This window comes from Bacillus rossius, chromosome 1 (assembly GCF_032445375.1).
Source record: "Bacillus rossius redtenbacheri isolate Brsri chromosome 1, Brsri_v3, whole genome shotgun sequence".
Taxonomy (NCBI): domain Eukaryota; kingdom Metazoa; phylum Arthropoda; class Insecta; order Phasmatodea; family Bacillidae; genus Bacillus; species Bacillus rossius.
This window is the reverse complement of record NC_086330.1, coordinates 73,577,066-73,598,089: the sequence shown is the minus strand read 5'-3', so window position 1 is coordinate 73,598,089 and position 21,024 is coordinate 73,577,066. Positions and strand designations below refer to the sequence as shown.

The 21,024-nt window shown below is 34.8% G+C and overlaps 1 protein-coding gene across 2 annotated transcripts in view; it reads left to right on the top strand.

Moving 5' to 3' along the window:
- LOC134537713 (calcium-transporting ATPase type 2C member 1) overlaps nt 1–21,024 on the top strand; it is a 104,625-nt gene that overhangs the window by 39,295 nt on the left and 44,306 nt on the right. For both annotated transcript variants that reach the window (XM_063378455.1, XM_063378465.1), the window contains exons 8-14: nt 1,232–1,356; nt 7,045–7,142; nt 14,242–14,337; nt 15,178–15,267; nt 15,959–16,063; nt 16,426–16,582; nt 17,912–18,082. In XM_063378455.1, coding sequence (XP_063234525.1) covers nt 1,232–1,356; nt 7,045–7,142; nt 14,242–14,337; nt 15,178–15,267; nt 15,959–16,063; nt 16,426–16,582; nt 17,912–18,082 — 842 coding nt within the window. The remainder of the gene's footprint in view (nt 1–1,231; nt 1,357–7,044; nt 7,143–14,241; nt 14,338–15,177; nt 15,268–15,958; nt 16,064–16,425; nt 16,583–17,911; nt 18,083–21,024) is intronic.

Genomic DNA, 21,024 nt, shown 5'->3' with positions numbered 1-21,024 from the left:
ATGCAGAATGTCGTGGCAATAATTTCCCCCGTTCAGGGAGATTCTAGTGAAAATGCAGTGGAAATGTGGATCACAAAGACAGGGACAGCTTGTCGCCGGGAAGAGAGTAGGGAGAGGCAACCTCACGTGACACCACCGCACGCTCCTAAAAGGCCACCCAGGTTGCCTCGGGACAGTTGTCACGGACTGCAAGTTGGCTATGAGACAGATATTTATCTCTTGGCTGGATGATATAGGAATGAAGACAGATAATTAAATTGGTCTCTGTGAAATTATGAAGATAGTCCCGAGAATCGAGTAAGCCAACAGTCTCAAAGCCTTCGGAACCATCCTCATCATTGAAGTTGCCTGGCTACTTTCAGAGGCAAGATCTGATAAACCCAGGTATTTTCTACCCAAATAGCCAGGGTAGTGGTCAGCTCAACAGTGATGCCTTCTGCAATACCACGAGCGTAGGTGGAAAAAACGATCAACAGGCGTTAAACCAGAAGGGATTGGTAACGTCAGGCCCTGGGCACCAATCTTCAATAGTAACGTCGATGCAGTCCAGTTTTGAGAGCCGTAGATGTGTGCATTTTAAATTTAAGAGAAAATGAAAGAATTTTTTGTTACATTAAAATGAAGAATTAGAATATAAAAATTCAGAAGAATTTTTTACTGAATTTTATTATTTGTCTGTGGAGTAAATGTGCCAGTGTTTGTGCCAGACAGTAGTGCGGAAATAAGCTACATTAGCGAAAACCTCGTAGCATGCACAGAGACATTACCTGTACCAAGTTAAAAAATATTAGGAGTGACTTCAAGGGCCGGCCCTATTGTAAACAAACATGCCATGCTTTTTTTGACAATCTGGGCCAAATGAAAATTGCATAAGTTTTGGTAGTTTGGTGAAACCATTGATTATGTCACAGATTTTATAACTAAATACAGGATTGCTTTAGACTTTGGAGAATGGTAGTGCTAAATTGAAATCATGTTAATATTAGTGCGTTGTACAAATAACGTGTGACTGTGATGTAAAACACGTGACATAGCTGTACAAAAGGGGTACATCAATAATGTGTTAATGATTTGTTTTATGTTAGAAAAGAGAACTTTACTAGAAATTGCAGATACCGTGTTTTCTAGCATAATCGTCGCACATTTTATTCTAAAATCAAGTTTGAAAAGTAGGGGTGCAACGATTATGCGGAAAAAAAAATTATTAATTTCTATGATCTGTTTTTCGTAGTCTCGGCGTCGCTGCCATACCTGAAGGTCTGCCCATCGTGGTGACGGTCACGCTTGCTCTGGGAGTGATGCGGATGGCCAAGCGGAATGCGATTGTCAAGAAACTGCCCACTGTGGAGACGTTGGGTGAGTCCTCCATTCTTCTTTCAAGACAAGCAGTTGTTTGATTGCTCATGTGAATTTAAACTTCTGTTTATCTCCTAGAAGTGAATTGTTTTGAATATACGTTGACAGTAAGTAATTGAATCATACACTGTATTAATTTAATAAATTCTTTGAATAGTTCTTGCAATGGGGAAGATTATATAAGATTATTTTTGGACATATGTCATTTCTGGTTCCACTGTATTTCATAAACAAGCCTTAATAACTTACAAAAAAGATTAATTTACAAATGCACATAAAACTAAATTTAACTTAGTAACGGACCAAAAAGACGAATATACTGTAATATAACAAAGGTTAACACAGTGGTTATTTAATAATTTTTATTTCTATTTCCTGCATTTTATTAATTATGACTTTATAAACAGTATTTTGCCTTGAAATGTAATCCATATCTACGAAACCGAGAACTCTTGACTAGAGACCCCGAAAAATGGTGAAGTGCGAAATTCACAAAATAACGCGAAAACTTGATACTTGAAACGAATTTTGCGACTTTCCTTTGATTTCGACATAGTCGCGAAATTCACGCTTTTTCGCACAAAATAATGTCCTTATGTCGCAAGTTCTATTTATTTACGCCATTATAAATATAGGCGTGAAATAAACGTAGACTGAAAGACTAGTGCCGTGATATTATCTTCGTTTTGACACGTTTCTGAAATCCACGTATTTTTATTACTCTGTTTACAAGCAGTAAATATTGCCATCGCAAATGAAAACAAAATGTAACAAATGTCAAAAATCCATATGAGCGCACTACCAACATAACAAAATTGACTGCCCACATTTTTCGTGTTTGAATAATGTTCGTTTCTGCCACAAGGCGCACTGGTGTGGATTTTTCTAACCTAATTTAATTGCATGGAGCTAAGATGGCAGTCATTTTTGCGTGCACATATCTATGAGTATTTACAAATACCGTCCACATTTTGTAAGTTTTGTGATACAATTGAATTTATGGCTAAGATGCCGAAAACTTCGACAATGTTTGATCGCGAAAGGGAGATGAAATCGGATGGATTTTATATTTTTGATCAGCGGGACAAAATTATAATGTGCAAGTTCTGCAACGTGCAGGTTGATTGGACACGCAAAGACATGTTCAAAATGCATGTGGCATATGACACACACAACACAAAACAAAAAAGACAATTATTTTGTCAAGCAAATTTTACTGTGTCTAAACAAATCTCGATAGGCGACAGCATGAATAAAGCAAACAAGCTTGAAAGTGCAGAAAACAAGAATTTGTTTCTGATTTTGTTAATATGATTCTATAAGTTAACATTCCTTTGTAAAAAGCTGATCATCCAGCTATGAGGGAATGGTTTAACACTCATGTTGAAGGTTAGCCTTATTTATTTAGAAATGTTTTCCCCCTCTAATAAAAGTTCATAAGCATATGTAGGCCTACAATATTATTGATTAACTTACCTTTAGGCCCAACTTACATTTACTTGAAATAAATATGCAAGTACCTCAGATTAACAAACACATAAATAGGATGGATTGCATTGTGAAATGGTGAGCACACCACAAGATATTTTCGACTGATTGATTGATGGTTTGACTCTGTAATCCAGCAGTACCTAATCTAGAAAAGGTTAGGTTAGGTTTGGCTAAGAATTGTTTTGAGTAAATTAGCCCATTAATATTTTCAGCGATAACCTGATAAATGCTACCTATTTATAAGTATATTGTAAGTTATATATACATTTTAGGTGCAGGGGGTTTGCCATCAGCCAACACTCTTAGAGAACTTATGTCCCAAAAAATGGCCAGGCAAATAAGGAAGCAGTAAGGCATGCTGTAGAAGACAAAACAGATTGTATTCTTGTGTGATGAAACGACAGATAAAGTGGGCCGATGTATGGCAGAGTCTACTACTTTGTAGTACCTATGAAAGATACTATGATAACTGTTGTGTTACACATTTGTGTACCAACCAAACTTACCTGCAGAGGAGAATTTCTAGTATGTACAGTGAGATATACTATAATTGAATTTGGATATTGAAATACATACTGTGTATTGTAACTTAGGATTTTTAATGGAATATCTCGAATGTTTTTACTTTGTTAAGACGTGTTTAGTCTTTGTAAAGTCTGTGTTCTTTAGTTAACAACAATATTTTTTTTTTTTTCAAAATGAAACATCACTTTGATACTGTATAAAAAATACTGACTTACAAAACAGGTTTTAAAACTGTACCAAAGTACCATGTGAGAAGTATTTTCTTGAGATGAGTAGTACCTAGGTATCATATGTGAAGTATTGTAATCAATAAGTATAACTATGTTTAATCGAATGAATCATTTAACGAAGTTTTTACATTTTTCCTGTTTATGTAGATTTTCACAAACAAAATTTAACAGCTATTTATAATTTTTTTTATGTACAATATAACATATTCATAAACACTGCTTTCCTCATTTATATGTACGGCTATGAGTTTTTTTTACACCGCCAATGGCATAATTTTTTCACAATTTTTTGGGGTCTCTACCGATTGCTTATTTTTACACTGATTTTTTGCACCGCTTGCTTATTTTTACACCGATTTTTTGCACCGCTTGCTTATTTTTACACCAATTTTTTGCACAGCTTTTGTCATTTTTTTACACCGAAATGAGCCAGTTTTATTTACCATTTTCTGGGGTCCCTACTCTTGACTATTGTTTTTCGAATGTCAATGCAATGCACAGACTCATCTCAGAACTATTGGTTATGATATTTGTAAACTGAAATGGTTTTATATTATGAAATGTAACACTTTAAGTATGTTATTTTATTTTACATTTATCACATCTTTGTTGACAGTTTCTATTGTTGTATTGATTTGGAACAATGTTTCCAGCCAATCATGAAATAGTATTTTGTTAATTTAAGAACATTTTAAATTATTAAAAAAGAATGTTTTAGCATCCAATATGGAGTAGTGCTACAGTATTATGTGGTGTTGAATCCACTAATTTTTATGTGCAAACAAGGATTTTGACTATTAGCAACAATAGCGAAGTGTTTTAGTAAAGTTAAGGGTTTTTATATCTAAAACATTGTGATTATCTGTGATACTTTAAAGTGAGCGGCAATTATGTGAGTACATTGTGCATATTTCGTCTCACTTATCCACATACGTTGCACTAATTAAATAAAAAATATTGCTTGTGTATGAGCTTCTCTGGATCATAAAACACTGTTAAAACATAACTATCAGCAGTAAGACTTATTATCTTAACACTAATATTTTATGAGTGAAACAACAAATTTTGACTCTGAACATTATCTGTAATTTTTGGTTCATACACACACTCAGTGTTTCTATTTATTCATGTGACTACCACAGCCACAGCTAGTCGAAGTGAGTCCCATTACTTAAAAATATCAGTAAACTATTAATGTATCCGACCTATATCCGGGAATTTATTTACAAAAGTAGTGGTTCTGCCATAAAATAATTATTGTTTTAGGTACTTTGTATAAAGGTTATATTGTAAATTTATTACATTGAAAGCAATTTACATAATGTGTTTAAAAGAGATCTTTAGTCATATGCTTTTACAGTAAATGATGTTTATGTTCATAATTACTAAAACAATGTAACTTATTGGATATTTTCAACAAGGACCTAAGTATAAATAATCTAATGATGTAGGTTTTGTTTTGTTTTTCTTATTTGAACATATGTATATTTTGCTTTGCCTCTCAAAGAACTACAGTACTTTTACCTATTACAACACACATAGATTTCTGATCAGTGTGATACTGTTAATAATCCTTGTTTAAATAATTTCTCTCAAGTCTAAGATAGTCAAGTTATATGAGAATAATATTAGCAGTCACGTATAAAATATATTGTTTTACTGTACAATACTGTGGCGGGACTCCGTCAGACATCACGCGTACACCTATACACAAAACAATAAATAACCTATAACATTGTGGGGGGGGGGGGGGGGGGGGGGGGGTAATTAGGTAGAGTCGTGGTACCCGAGACCAAGTCTTCTCCCCATACAGGGAGTGTAGGGTATGATTTATGCACTGAAAAGAAACATTATTAATTCATTAAAGCACAGATTTTATTTACTATAAACAAACTCTGAAAAAGAAAAGTTTAACAAATAAATTAATAACAAATAAATTAACAAATAGATTCCTGAATAAATAAATACATTAAATACACATTAAAGTGAAGTCGGCCGGCAAACAATTATCAGTACAACAACATGAACAACATGGCCAACATGGCAGTGCGCTCGTCTCCGCAGCTCCGCTGAGGAATAGTCTACTTCCCAGTTACCACTACATTCATGTTTATAACCAGACGTCGATTTGTTTTAAACAAAAAATAATAATAGGAATGGAATAATACTACGTTATTTCTTAAAAGATTAAGTACAGGACGAAGATCGTCCAGCCCGAAGCTCCGTCTCGCTATCCATCACTGCCAATCACTTACCCTCACTTCGTCTCAGTGATTCGGCCCCGTACTGTCGTGAAGCACCCGTCCAGCGAGGTCTCCAAGGCGAAAGGTTTTACCTCCCGAACGAGGTCACCCCGAAAAAAACACGAACACCGGGAAAAACTTAGCCACGGGGAAAATGGCTGTCCCTCCTTCCCGCAAGGAAAAACAAAAACAAGCAAGTCGACAGTTCCTTCTGCGCAGGCGCGAGCGAGCTTTCCCTCCCCCTCTCGCGCTGTTCGATTGTTTCTGCCTACGTTTCCAAACTCGGACGCAAGATGGCAACACTAATCAGGACAGAGTCCTCGAAACGAGTACACAAAAGCCTCGCGTGGCAGAACTAACAAAACTGCAAACAAGAGACTAGCGTAGCGCAGCGGGTTTTTTGGAACAACGTGGTGCAATCCCTCTGCGAGCCCTGGCCAGCGGCCCGCGAGAATCAGCAAGCCACGCAACCTCGAAAAAGCCTGCAGTGCCTGCAAACTTCTATCGCAGCAACCTATATTCCATTACCCGTGTGTTGAAATCAACCGGTTGAGCCTGGGAACGCGCACGTACACCAATACGTTAACCTAACGAGATACAAAAGTAAAATAAATTTAAGAAAAAAAATAATGAAATTTTCAGACCGTGACAATACAAACACATGGAAAACTAAATTTAACTTGGTTTTAGTTAAATCTTAAATGTATTTATAAAGTTTTTATTTTACTGCCTATATTTTAAAGGTTTGTCTTTCTTGGAGACTGTTTTTAAAAATGTTGGTCACACTTCTGTTCTCTTATTCTGATTATCATATTTTGTCATTTATTGTACCTATACATAAGTCTACACCTTCTGCTTTTAAATGAAAGCAATGTTCCCCTATTAAACAGATTGATTCAATTGTGCAGAATGTTAGCATTATTTGAATCAAATAATGTACTAGATAATGACTAACTTTACTTCATAAAATATTAAAGAATGTTCTATGCCAATGGTGTTGCTGTATGTGTGTGCACGTGCGTACATGTGTTGTCACATTTTACCCTGATCATTGTCACCACAGCATTACTTTTAATAAACAGATTACAGTACACTGTTAATTTTATAGTTTTTGACTGCTGTAGGAACTGTAAAGTAATTTTACTGCACAGTTTTTGTGGGTAGTGACTTAGATCCACAATGTGTTGTGCCCTCCCCAGGTTGTGTCAGTGTGATTTGTTCCGACAAGACGGGAACCATCACCAAGAACGAGATGACTGTGACGGTCATTGTCACCTCTGACGGATACCTCGCGGAAGTGAGTGTGGATCTACAGCAGCCCTCCTATGTAGTTAGTTGTTTGTACAGTTACCATTCCAAAGAACATTAAGAAACAAGTAAGCAATTTATTGAAATGAAAAGGAATGCAAAGACATGTTAGTAATACTTTGTGTAAAACATTTAGATAGTTGGTCGAGTGGTTCCTTTTCAGCATCAAGTTGAGTTTAAGCAAAGCAGACATGTCATTGGGTAGTTTACAGAATGTCAAGTTAGTCAAGTTTTAAATTGAGAGTTGATTTTTTTTGTATACTTTTTAAATGCTTAGGTAGTAAAGCTTATTTTCCAAATACAGTAGAACCCGTTTATAGTGAACCCGCCTATAATGAATTCCCGTTTATTGTGAATTTCCGTCTCGGTCCCGGCAAAATGATGTGAGGTTATGTATTAATTCATTGGATATAGCGCACAACTTTTGTCAATGTTGATACGTTTTCCCGTGTACCACGAACAAATTTTGCCGACATAATGCACATTTATCTCAAATATTTTCATATAATTACAAGTATTTTCACAAAACATCTATTCTGGATCACATTAACGTTTTTCTCCGCAATATGCTACTGGATTGTCCACTGTTCATATTATAAACAAGTCGTAATCGAGTGGCCTCGGTAGGCTACGTGTAGCCAGAAATGGTGCTCAGTTTGGTGAAAATAAAAAATATTTTCCCTGCATAGTTAAAGAATGAGCGAACGCGTGTACATTTAATAAGTTATCAAAATTAAACATAAATTACCGCCACACAAATACGTATGTACATTATAGCAGCAAATTCAATATTTTTACGTCTCATTTTTATCGTTCACGTTTCGGACATTTTGATCGAGTAAGGTTTGTAAGACTACCACTAGATTGAACTCTGTGGACTAAATTTTTCCATAGAAAGTGAGAAATTTTCGTTCCAGCTTTAGCAACTGTGATACTAAATGATACATAGTGATCTTTGATGTGCAATTCTCTTTATTTTTCGTTTATTTACTTTTGACGGTAAAAAGAATTTCTTGTTATTAAGCTGCGAATGAGCTTCAATAAGAAATACGTACATAAAAAAGGGTGAAAAACGCTTAAAAAAACGTAAGGCATTATCTGTGCGAGATAAACTGAAAAAACGTTAGGCATTATCTGTGCGAGATAAACTGGACATTATTAAAAAGGTAGACTCCAACACCACTGTCCCGCACGTGTCAATATCAAAGGAACTGGGAATTGCAACATCCACATTAAGTACAATATTAAACAAGCTGAACAATTTTCTTTCTCAAGCTGCGAATACGTCACAGAGTATTAAATGCCTGAAAAAAGGAAAATACGCCGATGTCGAAGAACCATTAATAGAAAGTTTGTACATGTGTAGTGTATTAAAAATAATATCTGCATTTGCTCATAAAACTGTTGCTTTGAGTATTTTCATTCGTTCTTTTCTTGGCTTAGGCCTATGTGTAGTTAAGATTATGCTTTTGAGTATGTATTGCCAATATAAAAGTTTTCCCAGATATAAAGTTTCCCCTCTATAGTGAACATATAAACTACTCCCTTCAGATTCATTATAACAGGGTTCTACTGTATATGCCAGTAATTAATTACATTGAAATGTGGAATAACAAAACAAATGTAACAGGAAAATAATTTACCTATAACTGTAAACCAGAAAGAAAATAACTTCCTTCATTAGTCTGTGATGAGGCATTTTTGCCATAGATATTAAATATCGTTACTCAAAGTGCAAAAGGTCGTATATAAAAATTTTAATTTTTGCTTTTATTGCTATGTATGGCATTTTGTGGTTTCCACTTGGTTGGATAATTTTGTTTGTATGTATAAATGTATAAAGGATCTATGTTTTTGTAACTAATTTTTATACTGCAAATAGTGATATGCAGTTTTTAGACATAACAGAGGTCTCCCTCATAATCAGCCACTTTTTGTCTGGTCAACACCACAGTATATCAACACAACTGAACTGAATATGCTAGCGGCGAGACATGTCCTGACATGTCCGTTAATCATTTCAAACTGGTGGCGGCTGGTTAAGCGGGAGTCGGCTGTGTGACCTTTTGCACTTGGTGACTATATTTCTTATAAGTGTGCTTTTATCACAGTTTCATTTTTTTTTATAGCTAACAAGGGTAGGGTCTAGTCGGGGCTCATCGATTTGGCTTAAAATGGGTGAGTGGAAGCAGGTAGGTGCCCCTTTCAATGTCATAAATTATCTCGCCAGAGTGGGCCCTAGGAAGTGAGAAAAATCTCTTTAAAGATTTTACACTTGAGTTTGAGGGATATTGTTCATGAACTTTGAAGTCAGCAGCGTGGCACAGTGCTCAAGCGCATTGTCTGGCAATCTGCCGGCTCGGGTTCAATAACCACTGTTACTGTTTTTTAAGTTTTTTTTTATTTCTCACAATATTAAACTGCAGCCTACTGGAGGCCAAGTCCCCAGTAGCCTACAATTAAGCGCTGGGAAGTAAAGTTAGAAACAAATTAAGATGTCGCAGGACCCATTTGCATATGGATACACTGAGAGAAAGAGGTGTATTGAAACAGGTAGCAGCATCCAAAAATGGGTTTCAGGTAAGTGAGCACTTATAATATTTATTCAAACATGACTAGAGCACATAATCAACAAGTTGTACATGATGATGTTCTAGATATACACTAGTATCCCAAATGGCTTATAGAGGGAAATATAAAGAAGAATACACATAGCTATTAAATTAAAAATTGTGTCGTTGAAGGCTCTGGGCAAATACAAAATTATCTAAGGCAATGTACGTCCACATAACATGAATATACATGAGTACAGAAAAATCAATGAATGCACCCAGAACAGTCACTATTGTAACGAATGCTACCGCAAAACCAGAAAGATAGCTCGAATATACAAGTACATATCACTAACTTTGAAGAGCACTCAACAAAACTTAACAGCAAACAACAACTCCTCCCGCTATATTAAACTGTGCAAGAGCCATGATTAATGGGGCAATGCATCAGTAGCATGTCTAAATGAAAATTCCCCAACACATGTGTGAAACCACGATATGAATTAGATTAAGGACAATACTAGACCAGTGAAAAGGCATGTATTTATCAAGGCACACAAAACACTCTTCCTGACAGGGTGTGGCCTCTATCAAATCAATAGAGGCAAATAGGGCAGAAATAAAACCTATTAATAATCCAAACAAAATACATACAGAAGGTGTCCAAAATGTATTTTAAAATAAAATACACGACAGGGGATAATCACTAACGTTAAATAAATGTGCAGCCCCCGTGCTCAAACAAAGACGAAACACCAATGGATTTGCATTTCGTCGGCCACGCCCGGATGGTAGCTCTCGTTGCTCGTTTGAACAATAATCAGTTCATAACGCAAGGAATGACAAGCTGCAACTAAGGTCTAGCCTTGATCGAGTAGCCGAATTTAATATCTGAAGCCTCCCCTCCACGCCTGCGCTGAGGTGTCGGAAAGGGAATGTAGAAGGGTTGGGATGGGTGAGGGCTTGAGGGGGGGGGGAGAAACAAGCCATCGGAGGAAGAGTATGTAAAGGGACAGGGGAGGGGGAGAAAGGGAGGGTAGATGCGTGCGTCGGATGATGTTTAAATGCAGGTGAAACATTCCTACAAAACTATTAATTACAGAATTTAAATATATTCAAACAGTTAAATTACATAGTTGGGTGAGTTTTTTTAATGAAATACTATATATTTACAAAATTTCTAATTCTAACAATTGACGAGGTTGCTCCAAAACCATGTTCTGAGATATCAAGGTACAAAGTTTTCTTGGTGGCACAAATGAAGTCAGAGCACAGTTACTCCAATGAACACATACGTACATAAGTTATTGAATAATATTCTGTAACTTACTAAATAAATGTTTTCCTAATCTTTCACTATTAATACACAAAAACATAAAAATAGTACCTACGTAGGTAATCTATTTATCTGAAAATTTTTCAACAATTAAAATGGTTCTCTTCAAAAAGGGCTCATAACATCATCACATAAAACTTTTAATACCTACACAACAAATTAAAATTTCTGGATAATATTTGGTGACCATAGAGATTAAGATATGTAGAATTAATTTTTTGTATTCTCCCCAAAAAGGGCCATGATGTCATGAAGAATTTTTTTTTTTTTTTAGGGTGATAATCATTAAAGAAACATTTAAAACATAAATATTGTTTACACCATCCACATTTTATGATAGCATTTTTTAAACAACATTTGTCCAAAATATGATTCAATGGAAAGCATACTCCATTCAAGTTTTTAAATGAAGTTCTTTCCTCTGTCAATTTTGATGCAAACCAAGCATACTGAATCATTGGGGTGAAAATAAGAGCACTGAATTGAAGATGCACAATTAAATGTATTTGAATTGCATCTTCTCTTGATGATAATTCTCGCAGTTGTAGCAATTGAGGGGCATTTGTTAGTCTTTTTATTACATTTTTGACTTGAAAATTGAAATATATAAGCCAGGGTTGTACGAGAGGAGTACATTTGGGTGGACCTTCATAGAACATGTTACTTCACCTTGATTATTGACGAATGTCTCATCATACAATGTCAAATCTGCTTGGCCACTCCATGAATACACCAATAGAAGTACATAGTAACTTATGGTTTTAATGTTGTTTCCAGGAATTTAGCATAAAGTTATTTTATTAGTTTCCTTGACTTGGAGCAATTAACAATATTTTTATATTCTTCTTGTAATTTCTTGACAGTACCATCACTTGAGGACCAAATTTATTGGCAGGCTCTTGCATACATAAAAATACAAGAGGTAACAGTTACCCTGAAGCGGTTAAACGGAACTGCGCTGTGTAAAAGTGTTTGGTGAGTTTTTGCACCAAAACTGGCTTTGCACCATTGGCATTATGTGTCGTCTGTAGACAAAATTTCTCTGCTGCTACCGCAGTTTTTTCCAAAGTTGCAACATCATTTTTGCCAAGAAATTGGTAATTTTTCATTGTCTAATTTAATGTTTATGTTTGAACCTTTTTACCCAGGTATCACTAGTAATAAAGTGAAAATTTTTTAAAAAATATGGACGTGCGACTGCCATTGCCCATTGTTGTAATGTTCTCGTCACTTTTTCATAACAGCTTTGGGAATCCTGAAATCTTTTCTTTGTTTAGGAGTCAATGAATAAAGATTTACATGTCATTTCTAATGCCAACTTGTTTTATTTCTGTCCTCCAAATTTGAAAATATTTTTACTTTTCTCCAATATTGGAAATCTTGATTTCGAATGATGAGAACTTTAATTTTGTATGAGCAACAGAAAAATTAATAACTTGCCTCTTATCAGCCAAAAACACAAGTAAAAGAGCAACTTGCCGATAAGTGTTCATCAGGATCTTAATCATCGTCGTTCACATCTTAACTTGAAGAAGGAACATGTTACAAATAGGACTACATATAGTAAAAGTGTGGGCTATCAAACCCGAGCCGGCAGATTGCCAGACAATGTGCTTGACCACTGCGCCACGCTGCTGACTTGAAAGTTCATGAACAATATCCCTCAAACTCAAGTGTAAAGTCTTTAAAAAGCTTTTTTATCACTTCCTAGGGCCCACTCTGGCGAAATATTTTAGGACGTTGAAAGCGGCACCTACCTACCTGCTTCTACTCGCACATTTTAAACCAAATCGGTGAGTCCCGACTCCGACCCTCCCCTTGTAAGAGGTTTTAATAGCTAGTCCTTAAAAATTTTACTGAGAGTGCCACAACCCAGGCTACTGTCCTACCTCGTAAATGACTTTATTAAAAATTATTGGTTTTTTTTAATCAGGAATGATCGTGGTTAGGTTTACTTATTTATTCTTTTGACAGGTATTTTGTGTATTTGTAACATGTTTTATGAATATAATTTACATTAATTTAGCATTTAAATTTTTTTATTATTTGTTTACTTTATTGTGAAAAAGTTGTTTGAAATAATTTTTTACATATTTTTTCCTTGGTGGTTTAAAATGTTGTTTATTCACATAATTTTCTCTTTGTATTTTTTTTTTGCTATGGTTTTGTTTGAGACTAATGCAATAATTTTGCCAGTACGTAAGAGTTAGGGAGGGACAGAATTCTGCAAGCTTGGGAAAGACTTGTGAGTTGGTTGAGATGCTGTTGCCGTGCGCCAGTATTGGCTGATATTAAATCACACGAGCACTTGTAACCTTTTGAGAGGACAAGGGTGGCTATGGAGTTGGTCAGCATCTGTACAAGGGACCGAGAGGTTGCATGTCAGGCTTTGGCACACAATTCCGTAAGGAATGTAGAGACGGAGAATTTTGCAGCTGTTTTCGGGGTTAAACCGTGTATATTTAACCTTGGTTTTCATGTTCCAGAACTTTTATTTAGAGATTTGGTCACACTCGTCGGTAACAGCCAATAACGATGATAGAGTAACTTCGTCTATGTTCTGAGGAGAGAGTCCTTCGGCTTGTACCGGGAGTTGCAAGCAACCATGGTATTTACCAGTGAACAGTTTATTATTTTCACTTTCAGTACCAATGAACAGGAATTTGAGTCTGGAACCAGTGAAATGGTTTTGTGCGACCAATTTGTATTTTGATAATGTTTAGTTTTTTCCCCCCTTTTTTCTTTTCCCCTTGGTTGGAAGATGGCGACCATTGAGACATGTGAATTTTCATGTTTGATAAATAAAAACAGTTAAAAATAAGTTTTGTGCAAGTAATTTTACTGTAATCACGTGGCTATATGATAGTTATCGTGTGTTTATGTTTTAATCATTTGTTTAAAATTATTCCTTTTATTTTAGATTTATGTCTCCATGACTTTTATTTGATTACATTATTTTACAACTTCTTAATAACATATGTTATCTTTACTTTTTCAATATATTCTTAATACCAATATAAAGTAAGTTTAGTAGTGATTCTAAATCTTATAAATGATGATTTTACTCTCTATATGATAGAAATAGTTCATAGTATGAATTTGTTACAGAATAGTTTGGCTTTTATGTGTTAAAGGAGCATAAATAATTTTTTTTTATGTAATTTTATAATCGTAGCTGAGTTCCGGGTGTGTGTGTGCAGGTGTCTGGTGCGGGATACAACGACCAAGGAGAGATTCGCATCCACAAATGTGACAGCGTGGACATAGCGAGAGACTCTATATACAGTCTGCTCGAGGTTGGTATCAACGATAACTGTCTGAAACTGATCAGCGTGGATGTATTGAAGTGAAGTTGGCTAAAGAACATCTTGTTTGCCAACTAGCCAGTTCATCTCAATAAATACAAAGCAATTTGACCTGCGTAGACACAAGATTGTATTGAGAATTTCAATTAAACCAAAATGCTTAATTGATACACCATATAGCACTAAAATGCAAGCTAAACCGTAATAATTAGGCAGCATTTAAACAAAATTTCATTCAGATCACAAATATATAATTTTTTAAATTGAAATTCAATGAATGACATCATTTTAAGATTGAGTACCAAAGTACATAAATAGAAAAAATTAATTTTATTTGCTTCTTCTCTTATTGAATCAATTATAAACTACTGACCTTCATACATTATTCAAAGACAGAAATTATTGCTGATTTGTTGTTATTGTTTTGAATAATCTGTCTTTGGTAGAGTAAGTGTTATGAAACATTTGAATGTTAAATTATTTAATAGTATACTATCTTTATAAATAGAGTTTACAAAAATAAAAATAAAACTGAAATCTTATCTAAAAAAGAAAATGGCAAAAAATTAAAACCATAAGTTGTACATCATGGAAGAACATATTGATTGCTTTCATTGTAAAAAAAAAGAAATGGACAAATGCTATTGGTAAGGTCAGTTGGAGATGTATCAAAGATTGAATACAAGAGCCAAGCTTGTGCTAATAGCTTCTGCTTGAAAATCAATATTCATATTTCTTTAATGTCAAATGCAAGCCTGATGCATTTGTTACAACTTGTCTAGCTTGTTATTTTTGACTCCTTGATCATGTTGTTTTTGTGCACCATTATAGGTTGGCTGTGTGTGCAACAATGCTGTGATCAACGGAGAAACATTATTGGGGCAACCCACAGAAGGAGCTCTTCTTGCTGTGGCGATGAAGGTTTGTTTATGAGCAAGCTTCTGAATTATACTTCTACAATCATGGTATTTGATTATGATTTTCCACAATTCATGGAACTGAATACAAATGATTCAGAAGCCTGGATGGTGTAATATTTAAGAAGCATAGTAAATGCATGCTAGCTTGTATTAATTCAAGATATATTATTTTTGAACATAAAACACTTGTTTTTTTTTTTAAACTCTTAACCAAATGTCTGTAAAACATTAAATTACTGACAAATGTAAATATATGTTAATCACTACATAGTACAGTATAAAACAACATCGCTTCCCGCTGTCTGTCCCTATGTATGCTTTGATCTTTAAAACTACGCAACGGATTTTGATGCAGTTTTTTTTTAATAAATAGAGTGATTCAAGAGGAAGGTTTATATGTACATGCATAATATAGGAGAGAAACACTGATAATTTTAGAGGTTTCTAATGTGATGTCGTAAATCAATGTTCAAAATGTTTGATTGCTTGATATGGTTTCAAAATCATTAGGTTTGTGTAATTTATAGGTTATATACTTCTTGAAGTGAAAATGTATATTTGTTTCGCTTGTAATGTCTTCAAAACATGGCCTGCTTTTTTACTGATGCAAATGGATCTACTCTATATCAGTAGATAATGTCTGAATGTCCAGGTTATAGCTAATTAGCATATTGTTATAATTCTCTCTGCAGCACGGCATGTATGGTGTTCCTGACAAGTATTTGCGGCTGCAGGAGTACCCCTTTAGCTCCGAGCAGAAAATGATGGCTGTGAAGTGCGTCTCGAAATATTCTGATGTGAGTAAAAAACCATGTACTGCAATTTAAGATGCTTTTTGATATTTTCACTGTTGCATTCTTTCGAACTTTTAAAAATCTTATGATAATGTCGTACATATTTTTAATTTTTTTTTTCTTTCTTCTCGGCACATATTATTCATACAAATTTGCTTCAGCAGTGTTAGCTGATTTTGTCCAATTCAGTTTTGTAAATTTGCTAATTGAGTAAGTGCAAATATAATTTAAATTTAAAAGCTAAATGGCCATTTCAGCAATTCCTTAACTTTTCTGTTACATTGATTTTTAATTTTGCTGTTTTAAAAACAATCACAAGATTACAAAATAATATTGGCATTCACAAATTTTATGTTCATTTTCAGAATAAAGAAGAAATATTTTTTGTGAAGGGTGCATTAGAGAAAATACTCCAACAGTGCACTAAGTACCAGTCTAATGGGGCTGTTTATACTCTCAATACAAAGAAAGAGCAAGAGTTCTTGGCTGAAGGTTATGAGATCGGCAGGAAAGGCTTGAGGGGTGAGTTATATTTTACAAATTATTTGAAGTTAACCAAACAAACTTCACACTCTCTTATTTATGGGAAGGAACTTTACGTTCTTGAGGTATCCAGTTTCAAATGGAATTGGATTAAGTCTTTTAAGATGTAGTTAAACAGTTTCGTAATGGTAGTGAACTCTACTTTACAGTTTAAAGTAAATATAAATTAAGACAGTAAAATTAAGATTGTTAAATACACCTTTCCCTCACTTAACATAAATAATTTGTCCCTAAAAATGCTCATGTTAATCGAAATCTCGTATTCTGTAACATTAGTTTCCATAATAGCAAGGCTAATTTATTCAATGTGTTCCAAATTGTGTAGGAAAATATACTTAACGTAATATAAATGCGTAGAATAACACTCAATTAGGGGTGTGCGGGTACCCGAAATTTTCGATTTCAGTTCGGTTCCATGAATACCCGAACTCGCCCCGATTAATTTTAATGGATTTGAAATGCTTAGAGTCCAAAAAAAAAATATTTTTAAAAAGGCCTATATTTTTAGCTTTTTGTGAAGGGAATAAGTAGCTTTAACACGTAGGTCTACGTAATTCTTATTTTTGTAAAATCATTTGTTTCAATGTATGTACATATATACAGCCTACCATAAATCTTATGTCAAAGTGTTTTATTTTGTATGTAAAATGTAGCAGTGTAGCCTATATAAATCTGTGAATGTTGTATATGAAAGTAACAAATAGCATTTAAAGAAGTTCTTACATTCAAGTTAATTATTATTTCTACAACTGCCAACTGGAAATTGTATGTAATAAAATAATATTGTCAACTTTTTTGTTTGTGAAACTATTTATCCCTCAGTAAAATGAGTATATAAACTGAATGCAAATTATTATGATAGTAAAACTTAAAAATGAAAGAAAAGATTCGAAATTGGAATTGAATTTCTAATAGTTGGTACGTTGGTAGGGATTCAACTGGGAATCGAATCGAACTGAAAATGGAGGATTTGCACAGCCCTACACTCAACTATAAATATGTCACACCATTAATCTTTATATGACTCCCATCGCATTTTGTATGATAAATATGACACCGCGTAACCAGAGATACTTGGTTATGTACTTCGTCTGTCGGCTGGCTGACTTGCCCGTAGGTAGCCATTGTGTATACATTTTTTTTGTACCCACCAGTTATGTCCAAACTCCTTCCTACAAGAAATTGTGTTTTTCCACCTAAATATTTTCTACTCTCTCTACAACTTCAGTATTTTCACTCGTGTAAACTTCTAAACTGTTTCCGGGATAATGAACTGGTACCTGTTGAGTGGAGTCTGTCCTTGTGCAGTGGTGGGCATGGCTCGGGGCTCGTCTCTCCAAGACCTGGTGTATGTGGGGTTGGTTGGGATCTGTGATCCCCCGCGGCCATTCGTGCGGGAGTCCATCCAAACCCTCCTGCAGTCCGGGGTGAAAGTATGCCTCGTCACTGGGGATGCCCAGGAAACCGCCACAGCTATTGGTAATTCATTCTTATTGTGAGCTTGTATCGGTTAATTAAATAATATATTAGTTACATTTACAAATATTACTGTACATTAGAATCGAACAATACAATTCTACATATATTGTTCCCTTGTGATTAGTTTGTCTGTATCTATGAGTTATTTCACAAAGTTGTGCCCAAATTTCTATATTAACAATGCCACAATTTTCTGCATGCATTGTTGGTCTTGTAACATTGCAGAATTGCAGTAACACTTTGGTTAAGAATGTTTTATGTTTTTTTTTTTTTTTTTAATATTTTATAATTATTTTTGTTTCTTTCATTATGCATAGGCATTTCAAGTATTTTGTTTGTGTTTTGATAGTGGTTATTAATTTGGGTTATGTTTGGTGTAAAGCTGAATGGAGATGTTAAAAATAATTTTTCAATCGCCTGAATTCTTTTGTGTTTTACACAGTGTTTTATATGTATGTGAAAAAGTCTGCTTTCGAATAAGAAGTTGATGTGAATGGTTTATATGTCTTCAATGAGTGAGTCATTTGCATCAAGTGAATAAGTAAAATACGTATAATGTTATGAGTGGGAAAACAGGTTAAAAAAGAATAACAACTAATTAAGTGCAGTTTTTTCATTAACTTTTATTGACACTATTATTTAAAATACGACACTAAATTCTGTATACAAATTAATCACCATTAGTAAGGACCCCAGAAAATGGTAAATAAAACTGGCTCATTTCGGTGTAAAAAAATGACAAAAGCGGTGCAAAAAACCGGTGTAAAAATTAGCAAGCGGTGCAAAAAATTGGTGTAAAAATAAGCAATCAGTAGAGACCCCAAAAAATTGTGAAAAAATTATGCCATTGGCATTGTAAAAAAAACCTCATAGCCTTACTGCTTCCTTATTTGCCTGGCCAATTTTAGGAACATAAGTTTCTCTAAGAGTGTTGGCTGATGATGGCAAATCCCCTGCACCTAAAATGTATACATAACTTACAACATACTTATAAATAGGTAGCATTTATAAGGTTATCGCTGAAAATATTAATGGGCTAATTTATTCAAAACAATTCTTAGCCAAACCTAACCTAATCTTTTCTAGATTAGGTACTGCTGGATTACAGAGTCAAACCATCAATCAATCAGTCAAAAATATATTGTGGTGTGTTCACCATTTCACAATGCAATCCATCCTATTTATGTGTTTGTTAATCTGAGGTACTTGCATATTTATTTAAAGTAAAGGTAAGTTAATCGATAATATTGTAGGCCTACATATGCTTATGAACTTTTATTAGAGGGGGAAAACATTTCTAAATAAATAAGGCTAACCTTCAACATGGGTGTTACCCCATTCCCTCATAGCTGGATGATCAGCTTTTTCCAAAGGAATGTTAACTTGCAGCATCATATTAACAAAATCAGAAAAAAAATTGTTTTCTGCACTTTAAAGCTTGTTTGCTTTATTCACGCTGTCGCCTATCGAGATTTGTTTAGACACTGTAGAATGCTTGACAAAATAATTGTCTTTTTTGTTTTGTTTTGTGTGTGTCATTTGCCATATGCTTTTTGCACGTGTCTTTACGTGTACAATCAACCCGCACGTTGCAGAACTTGCACATCGTAATTTTGTCCCGCTGATCAAAAATATAAAATCATCCGATTTTATCTCTCTTTCGCGATCATACATTGTCGAAGTTTTCGGCATCTTAGCCACAAATTCAATTGTATCACAAAACTTACAAAATGTGGACGGTAGTTGTAAACACTCATAGATATGTGCACGCAAAAATGACTGCCATCTTAGCTCGATGCGATTAAATTAGGTTAGAAAAATCGACACCAGTGCGCCTTGCGGCAGAAACTACCATTATTCAAAACACGAAAACTGTGGAGTCAATTTGTTATGTTGGTAGTGCGCTCATATGGATTTTTGACATTTGTTACATTTTGTTTTCATTTGCGATGGCAATATTTACTGTTTGTAAACAGAGTAATAAAAATACGTGAATTTCAGTAACGTGTCAAAACGAAAATAATATCACGGCACTAGTCTTTCAGTCTATGTTTATTTCACGCCTATGTTTATGATGGCGTAAATAAATAGAACTTACGACATAAGGACATTATTTTGTGCGAAAAAGCGTGAATTTCGCGCGAAAATTCGTGAATTTCGCAACTATGTCAAAATCAAAGGAAAGTCGCAAAATTCGTTTAAAGTATCAAATTTTTGCGTTATTTCGTGAATTTCGCGCTTCACCATTTTTCGGGGTCTCTAACCATTAGTCACCATTTTTTCCCTCTGAGCCCCCTTCTGGATTAACATCTGGACCCTTTTGAAGTTTCGCGTCATCAGGGTCAGCTTGACACCCGAAGCTCCCACAACAATGGCTTTTTAGTTTTGCCACTTCACACAGGCAGGGCTCTGGGAATAAGCCAAACCCTCCAGAGATGGTGAGAGTTCTCCGGGGGAGGGGGGTAGCAAGGCGTCATTGTTAATTGGATTAGGTTTGTAGTATTAATGGACTGCGTACCATCTGCAGGCGAGCAGGTGGGCTGGCTGTTGAGCTGGCCTGTCTTTTGCCTCGCATCCACTATCCTCCTAACAATAACCGTAAATTTTACCTGTTTGTTTTATTTCCACTGGATTCTGGAAATCTTGGTAGCTAAGGCCTTTGAAGTCAAAGAAAATTAAGTGGTTGAGTGATTTAATAATGAGAAAAAATTGATATTACTTTTATAATATTTTATGTTTTACATATTTTAAACCCTACAATTTCCTTGGTGGTAATTTTGATGGAGAGTATCTTTTCCTAACATGTTTTCAAGCTGTTTCGTTAGAGAGTGTTGTGATACATTTAGTAATTACCAGTAGTTCACCATTTTATCAAGTGGTTAGGTTAGCTCTTATCTACATTACAAATTGGTATAATGGTCAATTTAGTTAGATTAGCTACA